Source organism: Gavia stellata, chromosome 10 (assembly GCF_030936135.1).
Source record: "Gavia stellata isolate bGavSte3 chromosome 10, bGavSte3.hap2, whole genome shotgun sequence".
NCBI classification, from domain to species: domain Eukaryota; kingdom Metazoa; phylum Chordata; class Aves; order Gaviiformes; family Gaviidae; genus Gavia; species Gavia stellata.
In genome coordinates this window covers 27,762,826-27,785,972 of record NC_082603.1, presented here as the reverse complement: position 1 = coordinate 27,785,972, position 23,147 = coordinate 27,762,826, and the positions used below count along the sequence as shown (strand labels likewise).

Below are 23,147 nucleotides of genomic sequence, written 5' to 3'. Positions count from 1 at the left end.
GTGTGACATCCTCCTCTCAAAGTTCAGGGAAGCTTATATGTATGTGAGCTACGCTGAGATACTGAAAGAGCTCGGTTGAGTCACTGGGCTAATCCTATGCTTTCACCTAGCTAATACTTGTGCACTGACTCTGCTTTGGGAGGTTTAAAATGGGAGTGTGGAAAAGAGAGGCAAAGATCTATCTGAGGTCTGGAAAACATATCTTGTAGTGCAAGATAAAGGAGATAATTCTATTTAATATAGGAAGCTGATACCACCATCATGCATGCATTCAGTCGGAGGGGCGAGGCAGGCACTGAAAACTTTAGCAGAGGAAGATATGACAAAAATATTTGGAGAGTGAAACTTGCAAATAGAAAAGTAAATGTTTCAAATGGGGAAACAAGCTACCAAGGCAAGTAGCAGATTTTTATCTCATGAGGCCTATAGATGAAGACCAAACTTTTTCATTCCTTATGGGTGTGTCTGTAGAAGCTTGGTGTCATTGAATGGTCTGTTGTTTAAAAAAGTCAGCCTAGATGAATTGAGGGTCTCCCCTGGCTTTTCAGAGTATGTGAATATTCTGAAGTTCATCACAATTTTCAGGGCTCCTCAAAGTCTAGTTTTCTGGTCCGGTTCCGCATAGCTTTCTAAAAATCTCCTACAGGAGTGTGCTCTGCTTCCCGAAAGATCAACAGCATTTGGCAGCACTTGGCACCCTGCTGACCAGGGCTTCCTTTGATACAAAAACACATTAAGCAGAAATAGAAAACTTACTGAGAGAATGATACAAAATTGTAGATGCAATAATTATACTCGCTCATGTCAGAGCACTGTTATAACAAGAAATAATAATGAAACAACATTTACTTTATTCTTTTTCAGGGGCCAATAAAGGATAATGTGGCCATATTAAAAAAGAATCTTTTTTTTAATGTTCTATATTGCCTTCATTAACGGTTTTTTTCATTTTTTATTTTATAAACCTTTTAATTGAAAGGGGGTGGAGGAAGCATAAGAAGGACACATTTTGGAGGAACAACAACTAAGAAAAGTTTCCTCCTAAGTATTATTGGTTCCACTACAGTACCAAGAATGCTGCTGCCACTCTGTATTGCAGCACCTTGGATTAGAGATTTTATTAAAATCTTTTGTTGAAGGTTTTTTCACACAAAGTTTTTCTTTGGCAGTCTCATTTCATCCAATTAACTTTTCTGTATTTTTGAAGTTCAGCCAAGACCAGCGAGACAGTGACTGCTTCTTCCTGGGAAGCAACATATAGTAGCACAGAAGTCATATAGGGTAACAAAGCTCTTTTTTTTTTTTTTTTTTTTTTAACTGCAAAAGAGGTAGGGAGGATTTGAGAACCCTTCGGCTTTGGACACCTTTTGCCATTCTTGAGGTTCATTGATTTGAGTGCTGTGGGAAGGGAATAGCCAGTTGGGTGCTTTTTTGGTGGTCTGTTCTTGTGCACGTGAATTCAGCTGCCAGAATTTTGCAGCTATTAATGTGCTTTTGGATTTACTCACTATGCAGCAGTGCTTTGTGTGTTTGCATTTTTAAGAAGGATGAAAGTATCCTTGTATACACATTCCTTGGATATAGAGCAGCATCCAATGGAGAACAGAACTGATGCAAGAGAAGATGACTCAGTGAGCCAAAGCTCTCTATGTCTCCCCCACAGGGCAGACTCCCAAAAGTTAACCTAATTAAGGAGGGCACTTAGGCCATGGGGTTAACAGCTGTTCAGGAGGCAACAGAGAGCTCCTTTAGGAGATGAGGTTGGACTTTGGAAACAGCTCCTCGTGGGAGTATGCAGGAAAGCTGCTGTGCACGTGTGCATGTATGTGCGTAGAATGCAGAACGAAGGGTTTAGATGCAGCAGCACTGACAAGGATGGAAATAGGTCAGTCAGTCATTTAAGTGCTTTCTACGTGTTCCTCCTCTGTGACAGCTCTGAGTAGCAGTTGGAAGACAGCCTGGGATTTCATTTAGAAGCGTGAACCAGAAGAAAAAGAAAAAGAGAAAGGAGGGGGTCATTTTGCTTGTTTTGATGCCCACGTGCCCCATTTTCAATTATCCCTCTCATCTGCTCTCACTGGGATGCAGTGAGATGCCTACAAATGAGCCATGAGAGAATTTCAAAGGTTTGGATGCTCCGTTCGGAAAACTCGGTGAGAAAAAACTGTGCATCTCTTTGGGTTGTGAAACTTGACTTGAAATTGCTCGAGGACAAAGTTTCCCTTGGGGTTTTAGTCTTTTGAAAAACCTTAAGGACTCTGTGTATCTGATTAGGGGATTACTATCTTCTTGTTGTCAGATCTTGCCCTATAGATTCTGGACTTTGCTTAGTAGGTATAACACCACCTACACTCTAAATACCTTTTTGAATAATACAAGTTGGTTTAATTTTGTTTAACTTTTAGCAATCTAAAAGTTAGTCGTATACTCTAGACTGGTCTCTTAGAGCTGTCTGTGGTCAGTGGGGCATTCCCAGAAAGTGATTTGTATCATCTACAGTAAGTGGGCTAAACTGCCATATGGACAGATTTCTCTAAGCCTGTTAAATTGTGGGAGCTGAGGGGGCTGGGGTCAGACTGAGATTTATCTTGCCTTTCTTAAGATGTTTAACACGAGTCAGAAGATCTGCTCTCCAGCTCCCATAAATTTACTGATATCCATGCATACAGTTATCAACAGAGTTGTACCAGTTTACATTGACTGTGGATCTGCCCCACTAGATTTTTTTTTTTATTAATTATTCTTTTAAAAAAGATTAATAGTAGCAGATGTTGCTATCACTAACTAGACTCTAGTTCTGGCTCAGTAATAGTACATGAATGGTCAGTCTGATTCCTTATTAGCACTGATGTGTTTTCTAAGAACATGAGAATTGCTACAGAAGACTAAACCAACAGTCTATTATTTAAGTATCTTGTTTGTGATGAGCTAGTGCCGTATGTTGACATTGATATACTGGTCTCAGTAATGTGTTAAGTATCTTGGTTTTTTTCTCTTCCTCTATGGCTTCCTCCTTCCATCTTTCTCTCTTTTAATTTTGAGATGTTTCCAAACACAATTTTACCCATTTGTCACATTTTTGTCTGGGAATCCTGTATGTGTTATGATGAAAGTGACTACATTTGTGGGCTGAGTTTGGATGACGCTCTAGAAATATATCCAGAAGCCAAACTTCGTGATTTACTCCCATTCTCTATATGTCATAAACAGTGACACAGTCACCTCTGGCCACTCTGAATGTCTCTTGTCTTCTGGCTAGGTACTCTCCACTTTTTGTGACCAGCTGTGTGCTCAGCTCCTCCTCCCTTCCACCTTTATCCCTTTTATTCTCACCCCGCTTTTCATCACACCCTTATCTTTTAGTATCCTCAGTCCTTAGTTTCTTATCCTGATAACTGATCTACTGCTTTTGTACATCTTGCCCCCTGCCCCGTCTCCTTGAATTGTGAATCTAACACATTCACTGCCATTTGTCATAGTGCTTTTCCATCAAACCTCTTCCCCCCACCTTTGCCCATGACTGTCTAGTCTTATTTAATGTGTACATTCCATTGTGTCCAGGGCTGGCTACTACTCTGTGTAGTATTCCCTTCAGTCCCTTAAGTTTAGAAGTTTCTCTTATTTTCAAAATTTCTTGTCATCTGCTCAAATATTAGAGCAAGCAGCATGGCACAGTGGAGAAAGAAGCAAACAGGGCTAAAGACATTTTGTGATGTCAGACTTTGTCTCCAAATGTCCCTTTCTTGCAACAGAGGATTAATAAAAGCCAAATGCCCCCTGTTTGCAGTAGGGCTTTAGGTTTTTGCAATGTTAATTTCTCTTTTTTCATTTTGGGCAAGCTGTGAGCCAGGTTAATGATCGCCGTTTGCTGAGCAGTATAGCCACAGTGATGGCTGCAGAGCATGTTTTGTGCCAGTGCAGAGAATGCTGGTGTTGGCAAATTGAAGTCCTGAATTATAATTCAAGGGGCGGGGGGAGGTTAGAAGAGCTATGAACACAAATTTGGAGAGAGACTTTTATTGTTTCAGAATTGTCCCCATTATTCTGATGGCCTCAAGTAAGCCACCTTTCAGTTTTCAATGATATGCTTGTGTATTGTTCATTGCTGGGAAGCAGTTTCAAATACTTCTGAAGGAGAAAAAAGTTGATAATTGGGCTTTTTCTGCTTTACATCTGTCTCTGAACCTCCATCTGATAGTCACCTTGTCAAAACTGTCAAGAGCAGTAAAAAGCAAACAGCCTTTTTAGTCCAAATAATGTATTTTCAGTTTTCCAGTTAAGCTTGAATATTGCATTCTCAGGAGTGGGGAGGTATCTGTAGTGCTTTGGTCAAGCTGGTCTTTGGCTTTATTTATTCCCCCCCGTACACACCAGTCAAGCTGTTGTGCTACATTGCATAGAGAAATATCAACACTAATTTGTTTTTAGCTTGGCTAAAGTTGCCCGCCGCAGTCTAGGGCAAGTTGCTTTTTCATATCTGAAGATAATTTTGCTAACCTGGCATATTTAGCTGTCCTGTGTCCGCTTGGTGAATATCATCTGCTGTTTATTCCAGCCTCGACAATTACCCATGAGAAAACATGAACAAATTCGAACTGGAGTTCTCTTCAGATAAATAAGGCTTATTGAGATATCTCAAATCCTTATCTTGGTTCTTAATCATTCAAATGAAATTCTTGTGAGGATATGTGGTTTTTGCACATGTTGCTTATGGCTGAAGGTCTGTCTGGACTTTCTGTGGGAATGACCTTGCTCAGAATAGTGATATTTCCTTTCCTGGCTGTAACCCAGGAGCATGGAAGGATGCATGCAGTTAAAATTAACTAAATATTTTGCTGCTTCTTCCAGGGAGGGAGGTGATTTATTTAGTTTTTGCAGAGTCCTGATTTCTATTTATGACTCTGTCAGACAAGTCCAGAATGATCTTGGATGATTCACTCAATCTCCCTCTGTTTCTCGGTCGTCTTAGTTGCAAAGTGAGACTAATACTATGCACCTGCCTCACTGAAGCATTGGAGGACATTTCATTAATGTTTGTGAAATGCTCCAAGAACCTTAGTGAAAAGCAAACTGTAGATGTCTGCATTTTAGGGGATTTGATTTAGCTCTTGAAGTACAAAGGCTTTGGTTCTGGAAACCAAGAAAACTGTGTAGAATTGTAATGTCTGACTGCAAAATCTCCATCCCTAATGACAGGTTATGTGGAATTGTTTATAGTTTGACCTGAGCTTCACTCTGTTAATGTTGGACCCCTAGAAATAAACCAAATAGATTGTTTCATGGCATGACATGGCTATCTGTTTGATAGGGTATTGGATTCTTGTGACCTATGGGGAACACAACACATGAGTAAACCTGTAACTAAAGCGTGGATCTTTATGAGGGTGGGGAAAACAGAGAGAGCAAGCTGCTGGACATGATTACAATAGCTAGAGTGGTGAGGATGCCATGCATTTATGCTTTCTACCTGACTGGGACTTAATGCAGGATGAATTCCTCTTAAGATGATTTGGACTTTTCTAGATGCATTTAAATTCTTTTTTTCTTTTTTTCCCCCTCTCCTACAGACAAATGTTTCTTCAGATTTTGTTATGTGCAGTGTGTTAGAACATGTTATTTTTGCCACTGGCACTAACATATGGATTTTGTATTTGTGTGACAAACAAGATAGCAGTTTGCTTAAGAATTTTTATTCCACCTGTTGCTCAAAATCCACAGCTTTAAATCTCACTCTTTAGTTGGAATTGTTTTCAGGCATCTACTGTGACACTTCATGATTTTACAAAAAATTTAAAAATTCAGCGTGTGAGCTGCATAATTTCAAGTGGCTGTCCAGATATCAGATCTTTCTTTTCTGTAGATTTTTCTATCACCTTGCATTGTGCTAAACAATAATACTAATCCATTCAATCACCTTGAATATTTTGCTAATCTGCACTTATCCTGTGAAGTTATCTTCACTATTTAGATAGGAAATGCAAGCTGAGACCAGGGAAATACAAAGTGATTGTGATGTTCTTTTTCTTTAGAAGGAAGCATTTGATGTCATCTTTCTTAAATGCACATGCTTTCCAATTTGGTCTCATGTTATTGATAATCATGGACTATTTCTCTGCACTGCTTTTGTTCAGGAGCCATTACAAAGCAATCTCATGAATCTTGCTTTCTTTCCTGTGTGGCAGTGGCATTAGCGTGTTTCTTTCTTTGCTATGTGGTAATGACATTAGCATGGGTTTTTTGTATATAACCTGCTTTGTTGGGATGTTTTGCTCAGCATGTTGTGTGGTGTTTTATCCTATGGGTTTTATGGGTTTTACTATAGATTCATGTATCTTTCATTCCATTATTATCATATGTTCAGAAAATACATGGACTAAATGGAAGAAGGCACCTGTGTCCTTCATTTGAACAAAACTTAGGTTTGTATAAGAAGTTAGTCAGAAACCATATATGAACATGGCCTAATTTTTGAAAGGATGTTTTGAAAAAAAATTGTGTTATCTTCCTCCACCTGGATTTTCATCTTCCTTCTCATAATTTCTAATCCTGTTGCCAAAAGTGCTTTCTCAACTTTACAATCTTTCTGGAATTAAGTGGCTTCTGGATCTTGACAACGCAACATTTTGATGCATGTGTTTGTCACATCCTGATTAGATTGGTATAACTTCTGCTCTCTCAGGTCCCTCTCAAAACTCAATTCATAAACCAGAGTTTCATACAAGATGCTACCACTAGGGTGATGAAACAGAGAAATTCAATCATACCATGCATAGGTTATCCATTTTCCAGAGGCTGATGGGAGAGATTGGATTTTCAGAGCTCTTCTGGGCTGTTTTGTTTTGTTTTTTTCTTTGCTTCTGTTCTTGTCTTCCGGGCTTCAATACATTGTCTTTTAAAGTGGAGAAAGTCATTTTCATCTCCTCTTTTCCTGGCCATGAAACTATTCTTTCCATGTGCTGCCATTACAGGTGAGCCACTTAATTTTGGAAGCCTCAAATTTGCTTGCCTCCATCTTCTCTTTCAAGCACATGCATGGTTAGGGTGTCACCCATTTCACTACTGTCAAAGTTTGTTTTATTTTATTAATTCTGCCCTGTGAGTTTCAGATAGGGATACCACAATGTTCTGGTCAAGCCAATGTAGAAGACTGGTTTGATTTTGAAGGTTGTGACTTGCTCTTTTCTCTTCAGTAATCCCATTTCATGAGCCTTACAAACAAGTTGCCTTGCATTTTTTTGTCAGGAGGCAAGAACAAGAGTCAGCTGCTGAAATACTCGAAGGTGGGAGAACTAACTACCAAAATCAAAGAACTAAATCAGTCCACAGTGGAAGCCACACCACTCAAATCCTAGTCTTAGCTTGAACAAACCAGGTATCATGACTGTTGAATATTCTTCTGTCTTGCCTGCCAAATATTGAAGTATTTCCCAGGGCAGAGAAGAGCTAAAGGGACTGATTCTGGAAGCCCATCAGGAAGATGATATTGTGAGATGAGCTGGGAAAAATGGCACTTTGCTTCATCATATCAGAAGCAGTGGTTTTAGACGCTTAGAAGTGTAGTCTGAACTAGTGTTACTCATTTTTGTCAGCAATGCTTCAAAACAGACTTACCATGGGAGGCACTGCAGGTGCTAAAGCAGTGAGCAACAATCTATGCAGTTAATAATTGCTTTTACTACTGTGGGAAACAGCAAGCTAATGGGCAAATCAGCTGGGAAGATGAACTTTGTTTGTCCATTTACAGCTCAAATGAATGTCTACAAGAATCTGTAACAGAAGCAAGCCATCTCCCTAATCACTTCATAATCACTACAAGATCACGGCACTGCCTGTCAACAAAAAGGTGAAGAAATGGGACCCCATCTCAGATGAGTATTTTGAGTTTTAGTCCCATGTCAGCACGGAAATGGGCAGAGGATGAATTTATGACAAATAAAGGAGTGGAAAATATAAAATTCAAATAGAATTTGCAGGCTCATAAAGACACTTAGCTCAGTGTGAGTTCTTTAGAAGCTATTTCTGTGGCTTTCTCTAGAAAGTCATTAGACTGCTCTTATTTTTCCAAAATCTGTTCACCCATTCCAAATTTTAACTGAGATTTTAAAAGGTCATCTTTGTTAAGGAGAAAGCAACATTTGACAGAGCTGGCTTATTTTTGACAATCTGGGGGGTAGCAGTGTGTGAACAGAATTGTTGTTACAGCCCCAGTGAATGAATCAGGCAAGCTTCATCTTTCCTTCTGACTTTCCTAAGGCTTTAAGCAGTTTTTGAAATGTTCTCTTCGCTCCAGGCTCCCTAGTTCTCAGTCTCCCTGTGTGTCTAGAGGACACTGTCAATATCCCCCTCCCACCTCTGTATTCTGAGGATGAATTGTTTCATGTTTGTTTATGCTAAGCCATGAAAGCTTGAAATTGAAATCTGTTTGCTCCTCCAATTCTCACTCATATATGTTCTCATTCATTGTACATTTTTGCTATAGGATTTTATCTCAAGGGTGCTGAACTGTGTGAGGCTGCAAATATGCATAAAGAAAAATAAGTCATTCCATGAGCCTGTGAAGTCTGCTGTCCCACAGCTGGGTTCTCTGGTGTCTACCGAGGTATGAGCAATGACTGAAACTTTCCCTATATTTGAGACTTTCATAGAATTATGGGAAAAAGAGATTAATGTAGACTTCTGGAGGTCTTCAGTTCAAATCCCTTCTCAAAGCAGGGCTAACTTCAATGTTATGTTGGTTTATACAGTCAAGTTTTTAAAATCTCCATGGATAAAAAGTCATAATGTGGGAGGTTTTTTCCCCATGTGGATTCTCTGTTGCCTAATAAAGATTGACTTCATTTTATAATCTTTTCAGTGGAGATGTTCATAGGATCGCCCTCTTTCTCTTCTGCCTAGCTGCCTATATTCATAGAACTAACAGCAACTGAAAATCTTTGAAGTTATTGTCAAATTTGATTGAAGTTCACCAGTTGACCCAAAAGTTACTGAAATGTAACACAGGCATGGGAACAAACAGTATGATCTAATCAGCCTTGTTTCCTTTCACTAAAAGGAGACAAGTCAAATGGTAAGTCTTTCCTCTTCAGTGCTATAGGACAGGATTTAGGACGTTATGTGCTGTGATCTCTAAATTCTTCTCTGGTTTCAGCTGGACATGGTAGAGCTTAACCCTCTTAAAGTAACAGCCTTGGTTGAAATGAGTACATTCTCCTGTGTAGTGACTGAATCCTGGGAGAGGAGGAAGTGATTTCTAGTGCCAGGCATATCTGCTGGAGTATCTTTCAAGCAAAAAGCCAAAAATTCACCAAAAACTCCTCTCAAACTTCCAATTTCTCTGATATCTGTACATTGCTGATTGTCTGTGTGGACCGCTTCTCATGGCACTGCCATGTCACTGTACTTCATCTCTCATCCATTTAAAGCTGCACATGGAGCCAGATGAAGAGCAGAGCTAAGGCCTGGCCGAATTTACAAAAAAGCTTGAAGTGCATCTCCCTCCCCAAGCCTGATGTTTTTCCCTTGTGCACACATGCACATACGCATTTTATACGCACATGTAAGCCTCTTTACCATTATGTCCCTTTCTGTCAAACTGAGATAAAATTGTCCAGTGGGTTTAAAAGTTAGATGGGGTACAGGAAGAGAAGGACAGAGAGGCAAAACCACACTTTTGTGCATGATCAGTATGGTTATTCAAGTCTTTTTTTCTTAAGAAGGCAGACTGAAAAGTAGCACTGCTCTTGCTCTAGCACAGATGTGGTGAGGAAATGGAACTCTGACAACAACCAGCATGGAAAAGCAAAAGGTATTGAGTGCTGCAGCATGCACAAGCACATGAGCATTTGCACTTTTTAACCATGAGACAATCTTCTACCTAATTTCCTTCCACTGCTGTGGCATCTTTCATTTCACATGTAATGTGCTTAAGAGAACAGGTATAACATCCACTGTCTCAACAGAAGATGACATAGGGCTGACTCTTGCACTTGTGGTGTTGATAGTGTCAGGCGTAAGAATTTCTCAGAGGTGCTACTGAAGTAAATATAATTTTCCCTATAAAACTTGGCTAAAGTAATATTGGGCTTGTACTCTACCTATTCACTTTACTTTTTTGAGCGACAATGGAAAATGTTGCCAGGGAACCAATATATGGTTGAGCTCTTTTGTTTCAATTTGCTTACATGATTCTAATGTACTTGTGTATCTTACTGCTTTAATATTAATCAGTAATTTCTGGCTGATTGAAAGGGAGGGGTCACTAGAAAAATAATATAGACTATAATGCCAGAGAGATACAGTTAGACTGAAGGGTGTATGCTTGTCTTTGACAATTATGGAGCTCTCGGCCTTCTACAGTGAAGTTTGAAAGTGAAGTATCTAAGGATGAGAAGAGATGTATAAAGCCAAGTCCAGTGGCATGTCATAATTTCACATTGAATGATGTCTCAAAGGATTACATAAGGAAATTCAAGTAACTGGACTGACAAGAAATCTTTCATTTATGAATATTTAGGCAACATAGCTGCTTTTTTGATTGAGCTAAATGTATGGAGTAGGATAAGAAGGATGCTAAGATCAGCTTCCACCTGAACTCTTTCCTGGTCTGCCTGTATAACAGTCACCTGAAGATTTAGTTTGGCATGGTGTTTCATCCTCACTTCCTTTCTTCAACTGTTACATGTCTTCAGTAATTTTTGCATTCTTCTATACATCACAGAAAAGGGTATAATAATAAAATTTTCTATTAAATAGTAGACTAAAGTTGCTTTTCTGACCATTTTTACCCCCAAGTGCCTATTGTTGAGGGATAATAACAAAAAAAAAGAAAATGCTCCGAATCCCTGAAGGTTTAAATTTTTCAGACTTAACATTCTCATCAGGATTCTCAAACTAATCTTTCGTTGTACCATTATTCATTGCAATGAGATGTTTCAGTGCTCCGGAATCAAAATGTGTAGTTTCAGCTTGGCTTGGTATCAAATCACATTCTGCTGGTGCATTGCAGTGATTGATAGAAGTTACAGTTTGAGTGCTTTACATTCCCATTCTTCTGCATCGGACAAGCATCCGTATCAGACAACTGACCCATATCTCATGTGATGGCACCAAATCGCCTCATACATTGTTTTGAGTTAGTAAGAGAACATGTCATGGAGTATTATGAGAAATATATCTTTGCCAGGTAGCTTGCCTTCTAGGGCATATAGCGTGCTTAACTGATGGGATTGGTGGAAAATATAAAGCCTAAGTGATTTGAGGTAGAAATTGGTAATGGAACAGAGACCACCATCCTGTCAAATAGTTCCTCCTTCCCTGTGTTGTTTGGGCTGAGGCAATACCATGCAGTGAATCTCAGATGGTAAAACTCTGCCCCTTAAATTAACAAGTGATTGGAAAAGATCTGAGCCTGATTTAACTCCCTTTGAAAGCATCTGGGCTTTTTGTTGATTGCAATCAGTGACAGATCAGGGCTTTATAGCTTGCCTGCCATCTTCTGAAATGTTATGTGACAAACAAGACACTGGTATTATTTATGCTGTGAAATGTTTGTTATTTTATCATAGCAGTGATTATGGGAAGAACGTTTGCATCATGCTCAGAGTTTCTAGTAGACTTTCCAAAGATGAAAAGGTCTGGGGTTTTTGGTGGTTTTTTTTGTTTGGGTGGTTGTTTTTTTTTTAAACTGGCTTGGCCACATTGTCCCTTTGCTAATGCAGAGTAGTCAGCTGGCAGGTACTGAAACAATCTAATAGAATAAGGTTAATCTTCTGCCTTTATTTAGACAGCAATATGTAACACACCCAGTGGGCCAGATGACCTTGAAAATTAAAGTAAGAATAGAGACTCATTTAAGAGGAAAATATCTTTAGTTACAGGGGCTTGGGGGTAGAAGAAACAAGAAGAAATGTTCGCTCATATAACAAAACAACCCCACACAATCCTCCTCCTCCTCCATTCAAACCCTCGGAGAATTTCTCTCATAAAATGGACTGGGATATCTTATTGCTCCTACAGGCATTTCAGAAGTGTTTGTTAAATGTGGAGTAGTGCAATCTTGTTGGAAGTGAATGTCACCAAAATTCAGGGTCTGTCAGAAAACCTTTCTGCGATCCCGTAAATCACTTAATCTCCATCTGTAGAGCCTCATATATTCCCATCACTGTAGCACCAAAGTACTTCATAATCCTTCATGTATTTCCTCTCAAAACACCACGGAGGGTTGATAATATAATTATTTTTACAAGAGAAGAACTGAGGCATTGCAATTTTTCCCTAGGTAGCATAAGAGGTCTTAACAGTCTCGTGTTGTCACCCTAAGTGAACCACTGGGTCATTTTCCCCTCTTCTCTAATATTACGAGACCTGGGGTTTTGTTTCAGGAATTTCCACACAATAGTAAATTTTTCACTTAGTAGTGGTAAACGGACTTTGTATTGGAGTGCCTGGCTAATGGACATATCCCTGACTCAAACTTTTGATGAAAATTATACATGCTAACTAATAAAGCAGGGGTAGGCTACTTGCAGACAACATGTCTGTGTTGAGCAACACTGTGCAGAGACAATAAAAGGGGCCTTATCTCCCACTAACCCAAAATAGATGGATACTTATGTATCTAAAAAGTTGTTTGCAAGCTGAATGAGTTACAGACATGTAGGAATACAGTCGATATTCTGGCTGTGTATGAGAGTGAGAAATACCTAAGTGTGTTAGAGCCTGTTAGCAAACATAGTTACAAAAGGAAGCCAGTGATCGTGCTCTCTGGTGCTGGGCAGTTAAGCCTTGCTAGTTAGTATTCAGCCAGCAGTCTGCCAGTCCCGTGTTGCTTTTCTGCTTGCTATCTCATCAGAATAGCGCACACCCTCTTGACAGTTTTGGTATCAAATCAAACCCTCGCTTTTGGATATCAAAGAGCAAAAGGCCTTTGTGATGATGGAGATGGACTTCTGGCTGAGTTTTGGCACGACCTATTGAGAATGTGCGTGCAGCATCACTACCTTTGCATAAGTGATGTTCTAGATGCAAATGTAATGTAGTGGAGTAATAATTTAATCCTATTCAGGAGAGCAAAGGCAATATGAGCTATAGTGTTAACGCTAACCACCACATATTATAGCAGGTTCTCAGACACCATTGAATGCAGCAGTATTGGCATCCAAAGCCAAGCAAAATGGCTGAATTAAGGTATAACTGAAAAACACCCCAAACCCATTCATGATCCAGTAATTTCTTACCATTTTATAGTAACCTCCAACTATGTCCTAATTCCACAGCCTTGGATGTTTCTAATATTCTATCCACTCACATTGCTATTTTTGGGGTTAGGTTTGGAGAAGTCTTGAGTACAGTCAGCTTTAGCTCAAATCAGGCTAAGTTAGATGCCGAACATGTAACATGCTGTATAAATCTTAAGTTCTCTTAAACAAAAATCCTGTCCTTGGCCTCTCAGATACGGTGGCTGAAATTAGCAGGTGTCTCTTATGTAAGTCACCTTTTGTCCCAATTGCTCTTTTATGAATTGGGGACAATGTGGTTCACTCTTGTACCAGTGCTGTTGGGAAAATTAGTCCATCAGTGTTTAAAAAGCAGTTGTCTCCTGTAGTGCTAAGCACTTTAGAAAAGGCATGAAGAACTGAATAGCTCTGTCCTCAGAGCAGGCTTTGAGTAGCATGCAGTAAGCAGGAGCCTAGGGCTGCATATTCAACAATGAGGAAAAGCCAAAATATTGAATAATCCACTCATTAATGAACAGTGTTGATCCTGTGCACAGAATAAAGCAAGAGCCCTGTGGAAAAACACCCTGTGCTCCTGTAGTTAAAGGCTGTGTCACAATAATGACAGACACAGGGCTCAATGAAGGTTGTATGTATCTGTGCAGCTGTGGCATATCCAACCTTCTAAGAGCATAACTTTGAGACATTAAGGTTGGCTCCTCTGAATGCAGCTTTCTGTGTGTAATAGGTCTGATATAAGAGATGAACCATCTTTTGGGGGTATTCATATTATGCCAGTCTACAGGGAACAGGACACTCCTTCCCTGTTGCCTGAAGGTGAGTAGGTTAAGCAAGACTGCCAGCTTCATCTGCCAAGAAGTATGTGAAATATATGTTGTAATGTGGGGGAATGTCATTCTACAGCAGCTGCAGTATTCACTAATTGTGAGGTGTGTAGTGTATCAGATTAGTTGCATAGTCTGAGGAGGGGCAGAAGTGGGAACAAAAGTCTAATTCAAGATAAGCTGTGCCTCCAGAAATGCTTATGTGAATATTAGCTGTTTTCTGTGAATCGCTGTGATGAGTTTACCTTATCTCCACCCACCCACTCTCCACCTCCAAGAATGTGGAATGACAAAGAAATACAAATAGTTTAAAGAAGGTCTGCCTGTCTGAAGGGAAAGTTTTGTAAGGAGACAGGATTAGGGCATTGTGTGGAAGTGTCAGGCAGACTGGGCAGGAGGGCCTAGGGGAGCTTGACCTGTTGACAGCGCTCACAGAGGTGGGAGTACAGTAAATTAAGCACATGTGAAGTAAATATTCTCTTTTTCAGTGGTGTACAGCTTGTGATCCATGAGTTGCAGGTGGCTTTTGGATTACATCAGGAAAGAAATTTCATATAATACTGCATTATGGTCTATGTATGTGAAATTTCTGAAGGGTCAATGCCTGCAGTGGAAAGTTTTCTGGATCCAAAAGTTGAAAAGAACCCCACTGTCTGCTGTGTTCCTCTCATTAAGTCAATGATATGTTTGGTTTTGAAAAGGCCAAACAATGAATCAGGCTTTAAAATGGAAGTACTGTAGGTGTTCTCAGTAAGTTGGTTAAAGCATTTGGGTGCACAAGATTGATGTGCCAGCGTGACTCAGCGTGCAGCTGGGAGTGGGAGTCCCGAGAACACCTTCCAGGGGCAGGACAGACGAGACCTGCTCCTGCAGAGCATTTGTTCGGAAAGATCCACACATGGGGCCAGACATGTGCTTCTTGTGGGAGAACTTTGCTAAACTGTGACTTGCCTCTCAGGGTTGGTGCTGGAAACTGTCCCTTGAAAAACTGAAAATTGGACTGAGCACCATGCAGGAACATATGCAGGGGGCGATGAGTCCTATGCTAGCTGCAGGGATGAGCCATGCTAGTGATAGAATCTTACCCTCTTACATTCCAGGCACACTCACAGGGCGTGATTTTCCTAACTGCGGGATGGGTTTTTACTTCCAGCATTCTGCTTAGTGCCCAGGAATCCTTCTGGCATTACTTGAGGCCCCGAGGTGTGTAGGAAGAGTTAAGTACTGGAATTGAGATATACCCTGAAGATCAGAGAAGGGAGTCTGCCCGTGTCAGGTGGGGATGCGTGTTCTCCTTGGTGCGTATGTCTGTAACGCCTATTACTAGCTCTGAGAAATGCATGTATTCATCAGAAGGAGAAAATATCCCTTTGTGTTTATTCTTATTTAACATTGTTTACACAGAAAATGGAGAAACACATCTTTAACCGTCATGTACTATTTAAAATTATGTCAGTACACCATGCAGTGCTCATTCTGTAAACATCTACTCCACCATGTGGTCTCTGGAAGCTAATGCTGTTCTGCTCTGCATGGCCACTTGTGTTCTGCCTGGAGCACACTGCAGTGGTTATGTCAAATAGCCTTTGTGAAGGTTTCCAGAGCTCTAAATTAAAAATGCAGAAAACTGGGGAGGGGGAGGGAGAGTTGGGAGGGGGAAATCTCTCTAGCTGGAGTGTTAGGATGTCTTGCTACCTAATTGCCTTAGAACACGTGGGCTTGAACGAATCCTCTTTAATGAATAATAGGCAAATGCATAAATCGCAAACCCTAAGCACCCGAACGATGAAATGCACACTAATGAAGAGACTGACTTCAACGGCAGGTGTAGAGTTGATTTGTAAAATGTCGTGAATATAACAGGTTTAAAATGATGTGTTTATTAAAAGAAGCAAGTCTTCCATGTGTTCCCCTTGTATTCACTCTCTCATACTGCACACCTACTCTTCCTGCATGATATTGCAGACTGCAGTCTCACAGCAGTTCCTTGCTGTAACTCTTGCTTCGAAGAAGTGTAACAATAGAGACCAATTACCCTCTGTCTCCACTCTTATTGCAATAAGCCTGGGGAAAAAAAAAGTGAGTGCACCCCCTCCCCCCACTACCTTTTCAATTTCAATTCCTAACCCTGTTGGTAATGCCATTTGTGGATTTGAACTCCCTGGCTTTGTGTGCAGTATTATCTGGAGATTCACCTGGTACTGATCCAATGAACCAACGCAACCTTACAAAGCTGAAGGGAAGAGTGTAGACTTCTCTTTGTAATAAATCATATGCCATGAAAAAGGATTTCTTTAACTCCTTTCCTCCATTATTCTCCATATCTCACCTTGTGGAAATGGGTCTGTTAGTGAGAGACTTAGACTCACATAGTAGGAAAAACGAACAGGGGAGGGAGAACTGAAGTGAAAGGACGGCAGAGTTCCTGAAGGTTTCTATAACTTGGAGATTCCAGAAAGAAGAGGAACAACTTGAAAGAATAGGAAGCAGCCCTAAAAAAACCCCAGCATAGGCCTTGGTACTAAACCTTCCTCACTTCTAGAAAGGGACCAGGATGTTTTCATTAAAGCAGCTGCATAAGAAATCCTTAAAACCAGTGATGACTTCAGTCCCCAGATGCAAGGAGGTTCTGTCCAGATAATTGCCCAGCCAGCTGAATGCTGGTCTGAACATCTTTGGTTTTACTGAGTTGAGCTGGTAACCTCTTGAGATCTGGCTGTCTCCCAAGAAGGGAGGGATGAATACTGCAAAATGTTTCAGTTTCCATTTAGGTTTTCAAACTCATTTGCTTTGACTAAATTTGCACTGTGTTTATGTATATTTATAAACACTGTAATAAATTTATCTACTTATAGAAAACAGAAATTTTGGAAGAAGGCTGGAGAACATTTGTGAAACGCAAATTCTAATTTAACAAGTATAGTCACAGAACCTGATTTAAATGTACATTCAATCACAAAGCAGAAACATAGTATGTGGTCTGTATATCTAGCAAACCCTAAGAAGCATAATCCAAAATTTAAACAATTGTTAACGACTTAAATATTTTAAATTACATACATGGCTTTTTTTGTGGTGGCAATGACTATGTGACACACAACCCAGGTTTTCACGGTATAAATGAAGACCACAGTCAGGTAATAGTAGCAGTTTGGTACTTTTCTTGCTTTAGAAAGCTCAGCTACTTCTGATTATACCTTTTTCTAACCTATGCCAACACATCATTCTTATCTGGCTCTGCGTCAATACTACCTGCCACATTTATAAAAGCATTCATGGGCATGGCCATTAAACCTCATGGAATGGGGTATTCTCCAGTGCCCTTACTCTGGAAATGTTTGTATGCTCCAACCCTTACTAATTTTGAAGCTGCTTTTGTCTTTCCTTGCACCTCTTGGAGTCTGTAATGTCTCCTGTTTTGCTCTCCTCTGTATCCCATTTCAAAGATCATCCTTAAAAAGTCCTTTGATATAATTTACGGTGTTTTCCCCTTGTTATTGTTGTACTGAACACATTCGTTTATTTACTGCACAAAATAAACCTAATCTGTGTTGGACAGATTTGGAGGCCCTTTCTAAATCTGGAGAACACTTACAGTCACATGAGGAACCGTACCGAAGCCAATGACAACACTCGCCGCCTGAGTAAGAGAGCTGGTTTTAAATATGGAAAGGCCCTGTATTATATTGGAGCACAACTGTTTCCCATTGTAGAGCTGCTGTTTCCAGAGCGTACCTACGTTTCTACTTTACCTGCCCAGTGCTTGAAGCAGCAGGTAAACAGTTAAGCAATGGAAGTAGCAAGCAACGTGTGCTAGAAATGAGCTGGTTTAAGATTGGTAGGGGGAATTAAAAGCAGTACAAGATGCAATTTTTAAGTTACCCTGTTCAAGTTCATGCATTGGAGGTATTAGCCGCAAGGGAGATCACATCATCGGGGAGCAAGAGAATATAACGAATGCAGGATCTCTAATAGGCATGTGGGAGACTCTTACCGTATGTTTTGGTCATGTCCTGATATACGTGAGCTTTGGGAGACAGTTCTACATGTAATAGAGTCAATAATCAAATCTGAAGTACCAAGGAACACAACTTGATGTTTCCTTAGAGAGACCCCAAGTTTGCAACTGATGAATAAAGAGAGAATATGGTAGATACAAATTTGTCTTTAGACAAAAAGGAAAGAAAAAACAGGGGAAAAAAAGAAAATTTTACACTGTTCCCATACTGGAAAGAAATAGTAATGACTACATCAGAAATTTAATTAATTGTTGTTACACTGATAAAGATGTGATATACCACATCAAAGACTAGCTAAATGATATTTGGAAATTAATTTGGGTTCCTATTAAATAGAGCTCAGAGGAGCTTCCCAAATGAATAACTTGTTTGTGAAGCATTGATTCCTTCTGTTTATAAAGCCTTCTCAAGTAAAGACTACTATTTGCAACTGTTCGTGTTGCTTGAAATGAACTATGAGATTCATCACTAACCAGACATTCATGCCAAATTCAAATATTGCAAATCACAATGCCTTAGTATCTTCCAGAAATTAGATACTGCTTACTTCTGTTCCCTATAGGGATGACTTACATAAAGTTATCTAAAATGTCCCAAACCCCAAATTTAATATTGACAATCCATGTTTGAATTTAAACTTTGCTTGTGGTACTCTGTAGCTTGGCCACTTCAATGTGCTTTGAAGATGAACATAATAGAATCAAAATATACTTGTTTTATGTAGTGTTATTAGCTTTAAATATTCTTAAACCAGAATGTAAATGTGACACATTAACCATATAAGGGGATATGATTTCAGGTTCTGATCTCTTAAGAAAGTTAGCCTGTAAAGTCAGCATGCTGTTTTCTTGGGAACTGTGCCAAAATGCAGCAAGACCCATGATGTTTCTGTGCTTGTTAAATGAAAAATGCATGTCTGTGATTCTGCTCTTACATCAGTTTTATCCCAGTGTAATTCCACCTATGTCTCTGGAAGTACTTCTGATTTTATATTAATGTCTGTAAGTTTAAAAGAAGATAGGATTTAGTAGAACTGAGTGGAGAGAGTTTACGTGAAGACAAAAAAAAAAGAGAGAGGGAAATCTTATGTAATGTGTTTTGTTTTGTAGTGGGATGGAGACAACTTTCAGAGTTGTCTGTGGAATTGTAGCTGTTGGTGTGTCCAGAGAAGAAATCCACCTGTTCTCTAGACAAGCAGACAAGTAACCACCAAGGTCAAGCCACCAAGGAGGTGGCTTCCTCCACTGCAGCAAGCCATCCAGCTTGTCTGTACACCAAGTCAGCAGTGATGGAGTCACAGAGCTGGCAGTTGGGTGTCTGATCTCCCAGACAGCCTGATGGTTGGGTTGTCTAAGGCTAAGGAGCAAGGCAGCTCCTGCCTGCTTAGCTTCCCATAAGAATTTTTACAGAATAATGTCCCGTTAACTTTGTATTTTTTGGTTCACAGGAAAATATTCGTTCATTGTTTTTGGAAATGAATTTAATTCTCTGGTTTCATCCCCTCACTTTTCTTAGCATTTCACTTCTCCGTCTTAGTTTTTGCTTGGGTTTGATGTATGCGATCATCTGTTTCGGCTGTTAGAGAAGTGAAGCACTTTCCTTTCCTTTTGCCAATTAAACTTATGTTTTTTGGTCATCGGATTCATAAAATTTTTGTTGAAGGATAGCACTACTGGAGTTAAATCTCTGTTGTTTGCATAGGTCTGTTTAAAAGGTTAAGGCTGAACAGACATTCTCATAATAGACCAATAGAGCAGGACTCTTCTCAAGAAGCTTTAACACTTAGCACTGAGGTTGATTTGTTTGTTTGTTTTAAATATAGAGGAATTTGCATCTCTGCTTGGGATTTTATTATTTGTGTGGTCTTTCACAGAACTCCTGAGCAAGAGCTACCCAAAGCCCACTGGTCCCAAGCTCAGCTTGAGAGGGCAGAAGGGACTTCTCTCTCTGCTTGTATCAGTGGCCACAGATTGTCTAGGTGATCTCTGCGGTAGGCAAGGGACATGATTTCCCTCTCCTATTTGTGCCACTTCCAGCTTTTTAATTTCTTCTGTGTTCACTCTGTCAACAGCCCATTGAATTTCAATGGGACTTCACAAAGAATGGGGTATTACTCCATGGGACTGGGAGCAGCAGAATCGAACTCAAGACAATGTACTGAGAGGGATATGAGTCAGGGCAGGAAGGAGAAGCCAAGGTGGCATACATGCTTCAAGGCCCACAAGATTTGACAGCCAATAAGCATTTTTACTTAGTGTCTTGGTTGGCTAACTTCTGCGTAGGCAATTGCAGGAGAGGAAGAGGCTGAGGCCCTGGGTTAGTGGAACAGTTACATTCATGCTTTAAATCCCTTAAGCACGTACTTAATGGCAATTGATTTCAATGCTTGTAACAGCTTTGCTGAGTCAAGGCCTGAGTGAGGGCAAAGTAAAGCTCTGGTGATGCAGTTTCTGAACCATCCTTATAGCTACAGACCCCCAGCTAGAGCACTGGAGAGAAGGGAACCTCGAAGGCCAAGCAGGCTCTTCCAGTGCCACTGTGGCAAGCTGGCAAAAGGCAAAGGGTAGAGTGAGCATATGTGTTGTGGAGGGGAAGAAGGCTGAATAACCAAAGATGTTTCCGTTGATACTCTGCTCTTCACATTATTTTTAACAGTGGCCATTGCTGCAGGCTTTCCTTGTCTTGAGGGGAGAACTTGTTTCTGTTTTTTCCATGAGAATAACTTGTTAAAATACATAAGCTGCAGAATATAGCCCTAACTGTGCAGCTGAAGCCAGAAGAGGCTGCAGCCCATGTAAGTCCTTTGTGTGTGTCCTTTTTTGTGTGTGCAGGTGCTCCCTGATGGGGTTTGATTTAAACCGGCACTGGGCAAATCCATCTCCTTGGGCTCATCCCACACTGCACGGAGTGAAACAGCTCATCATTGAGATGTACAACAATCCGGTGAGTGGGGAAAGGTGATGCCAGAACAGCCACTTTCTGAGGTACCAACTCTTTCCTGCTGCGGGGTTGTGCAATATGCCCATAACTCTGATGTGGCTTAATCCAGTGGCAAACCAAAATAAGCGAGAAGTAAACAAATACCACCCCCACCGCATGAGATCAGGGAACATTTCTGTCTTTTGTCCCAGGAAGCGTCAGAGTGGAGAGAGCAAGTGAAACGAAGTTCAGCTCATAAATACAGAATAATTCTGAAAGCAGGGCCTAAATTCAGTCGGGCTGCTCTCGTGATGTCCTGAGCTGGATTCAAAACAGCAGGCCCCCCAGATTGAATTACTGAATGGCATTGATGTTTAATCCAGAGCTCCGGCAGGGGCTGCTATGTCGCGTGCAGAGCAGGAGGGGGATAATATTTGCAAATATTGTATAAACACAGACGCACACACTCATGCTCATTCAGAGAAGCAGAGGTGTTCTTGAAGGTGGAATCTTAGGTAATCAGAGGAGATGGATTGCAGAGAATATGGAGAAGAGGAGTAGGAGGGAGGCAGACAGCTATTGAATGTTTGACATCAAAGCACAGAAGGATTATTGAACATCGTACTTAAAAAATGCTGAACAAAGGTGGAGATGGGTAGGAAAAAATTACCACCAAAAAATAAGAGGAGATTTTATAGATTATTATTTTTTCTGTATGGAATTCCTAGTATTTGTCCTTTCTTTTTACTTGCCATTAGGGAGATGGCAGTTGGATCTTTAATTCCCTGAAGTTTTGCTAATTATTTTTTTTTTTTCTTTCTGTTAGTGTGAAAAAGGACCCGGTTTGCCTTGCTAATAAAGAAAGAGGATTCTTACCCCTGGCTGCATCATGTGTAGGATAAGAGCTCCTTTAATTTAACTGCTGGTTCTCCCAGTACATCTTAATTGGACTTTTTATCTTCCAGCTAGTAGTAATACCTGTACAGAAGGGGTTTTAGGTACAAGGAAGATAGGTTAATAGATAAGGTTCTTACCTATGGAGTGGAATCCAACTGCACGGAAAATATTTTCGTAGACTGCTAATTGTTTGGCACAGAATCTGTCTTTCTGTTCTGTTTGTGCAGCACCTAGCATTGTGCCTGTAACCAAGGCTCCTAAGTCCTGCTGTATTAGAGTGATGATGATGGAAAGTAAAGAAAGGAGCTTTAAAGCCAGCCTGGTCTTTCCTCTGTTTCCTACCCCAAACAGCAAGACAATTTTCCTTCTAGATGATGGAGAGAGCATGCAGGCTGCTTTGCCTGAGAAGAAAGGGTTTTTTTCCAAGAATAAAGAGCTCCTTAAACATTACAAGAAAGTTGGGTGTAGGGGAATGCTTCTAGCTAGTAAAGCGACAAATCCTGGCAATATTAAAAGTCACTGTCAGTAAAATAAAGCTATTCTTGGGGGGGGGGGAGGAATTCTTTTCAGTTTTGTCCCATTTCTGGAAAGCTTTGAAAAGCTGCCCGATGTGTGAAGAATGAATTTATTTGCTGTGGTGGCTAAAATGAAAAAATCAAAATAAATGGAAACCTTTTTTTTCCTCCATCTCTCCGTTTCCCACCCCTCCCCAGTGATCAACCTGAGGATGAACCAGTTCCAGTCCATTTCCTGCTGAGGGAAAGAAAAAGGAGCCTTTCAAACACAAATGCAACATTTCATTTTCAGGGTTATTTAATTTTTTTTAAAATACTATTTAGGAATCTTTTTTTGGATTAAACTACTAGCAAAGTTCAGGTGGCTCTTCAGAGTTTCATTTCTCAGTGAATTAGCTACTCACCAGAAAAACTTCTTGTCTGGTTTTATCATCCCCTAGTCAATACCAGCCTTTCTGACAGTTTGAGAGACCCTCAGCAATACAATGCCATAGAAGGGATTATTGGTTTTTTCAGGCAATACCAGATTCTCAGTCCTTCTGATCCAAGTAATATTTGTATGAACAGACCACATCCAAAGTGCTGGAACAAAAGGGGAAAACGTGCCAGCTGCCTCAGAGAGAGGGCATGGGGACTGTATGTGTGCCATCCTGCTTCAGCAGTGACTGGTTTTATTAAGTACTTGAGATTAAAAAACCCACCCGTCCCCTCCTGACAGAGTGCCAGAATAAAAACCTG

The 23,147-nt window shown here is 40.3% G+C and overlaps 1 protein-coding gene across 1 annotated transcript in view; it reads left to right on the top strand.

The window, feature by feature from the left end:
* Positions 1 to 23,147, top strand: part of AGBL4 (AGBL carboxypeptidase 4) — a 948,642-nt gene that overhangs the window by 770,904 nt on the left and 154,591 nt on the right. Inside the window, exon 9 of the mRNA XM_059822199.1 lies at positions 20,910 to 21,021. Coding sequence (XP_059678182.1) covers positions 20,910 to 21,021 — 112 coding nt within the window. The remainder of the gene's footprint in view (positions 1 to 20,909; positions 21,022 to 23,147) is intronic.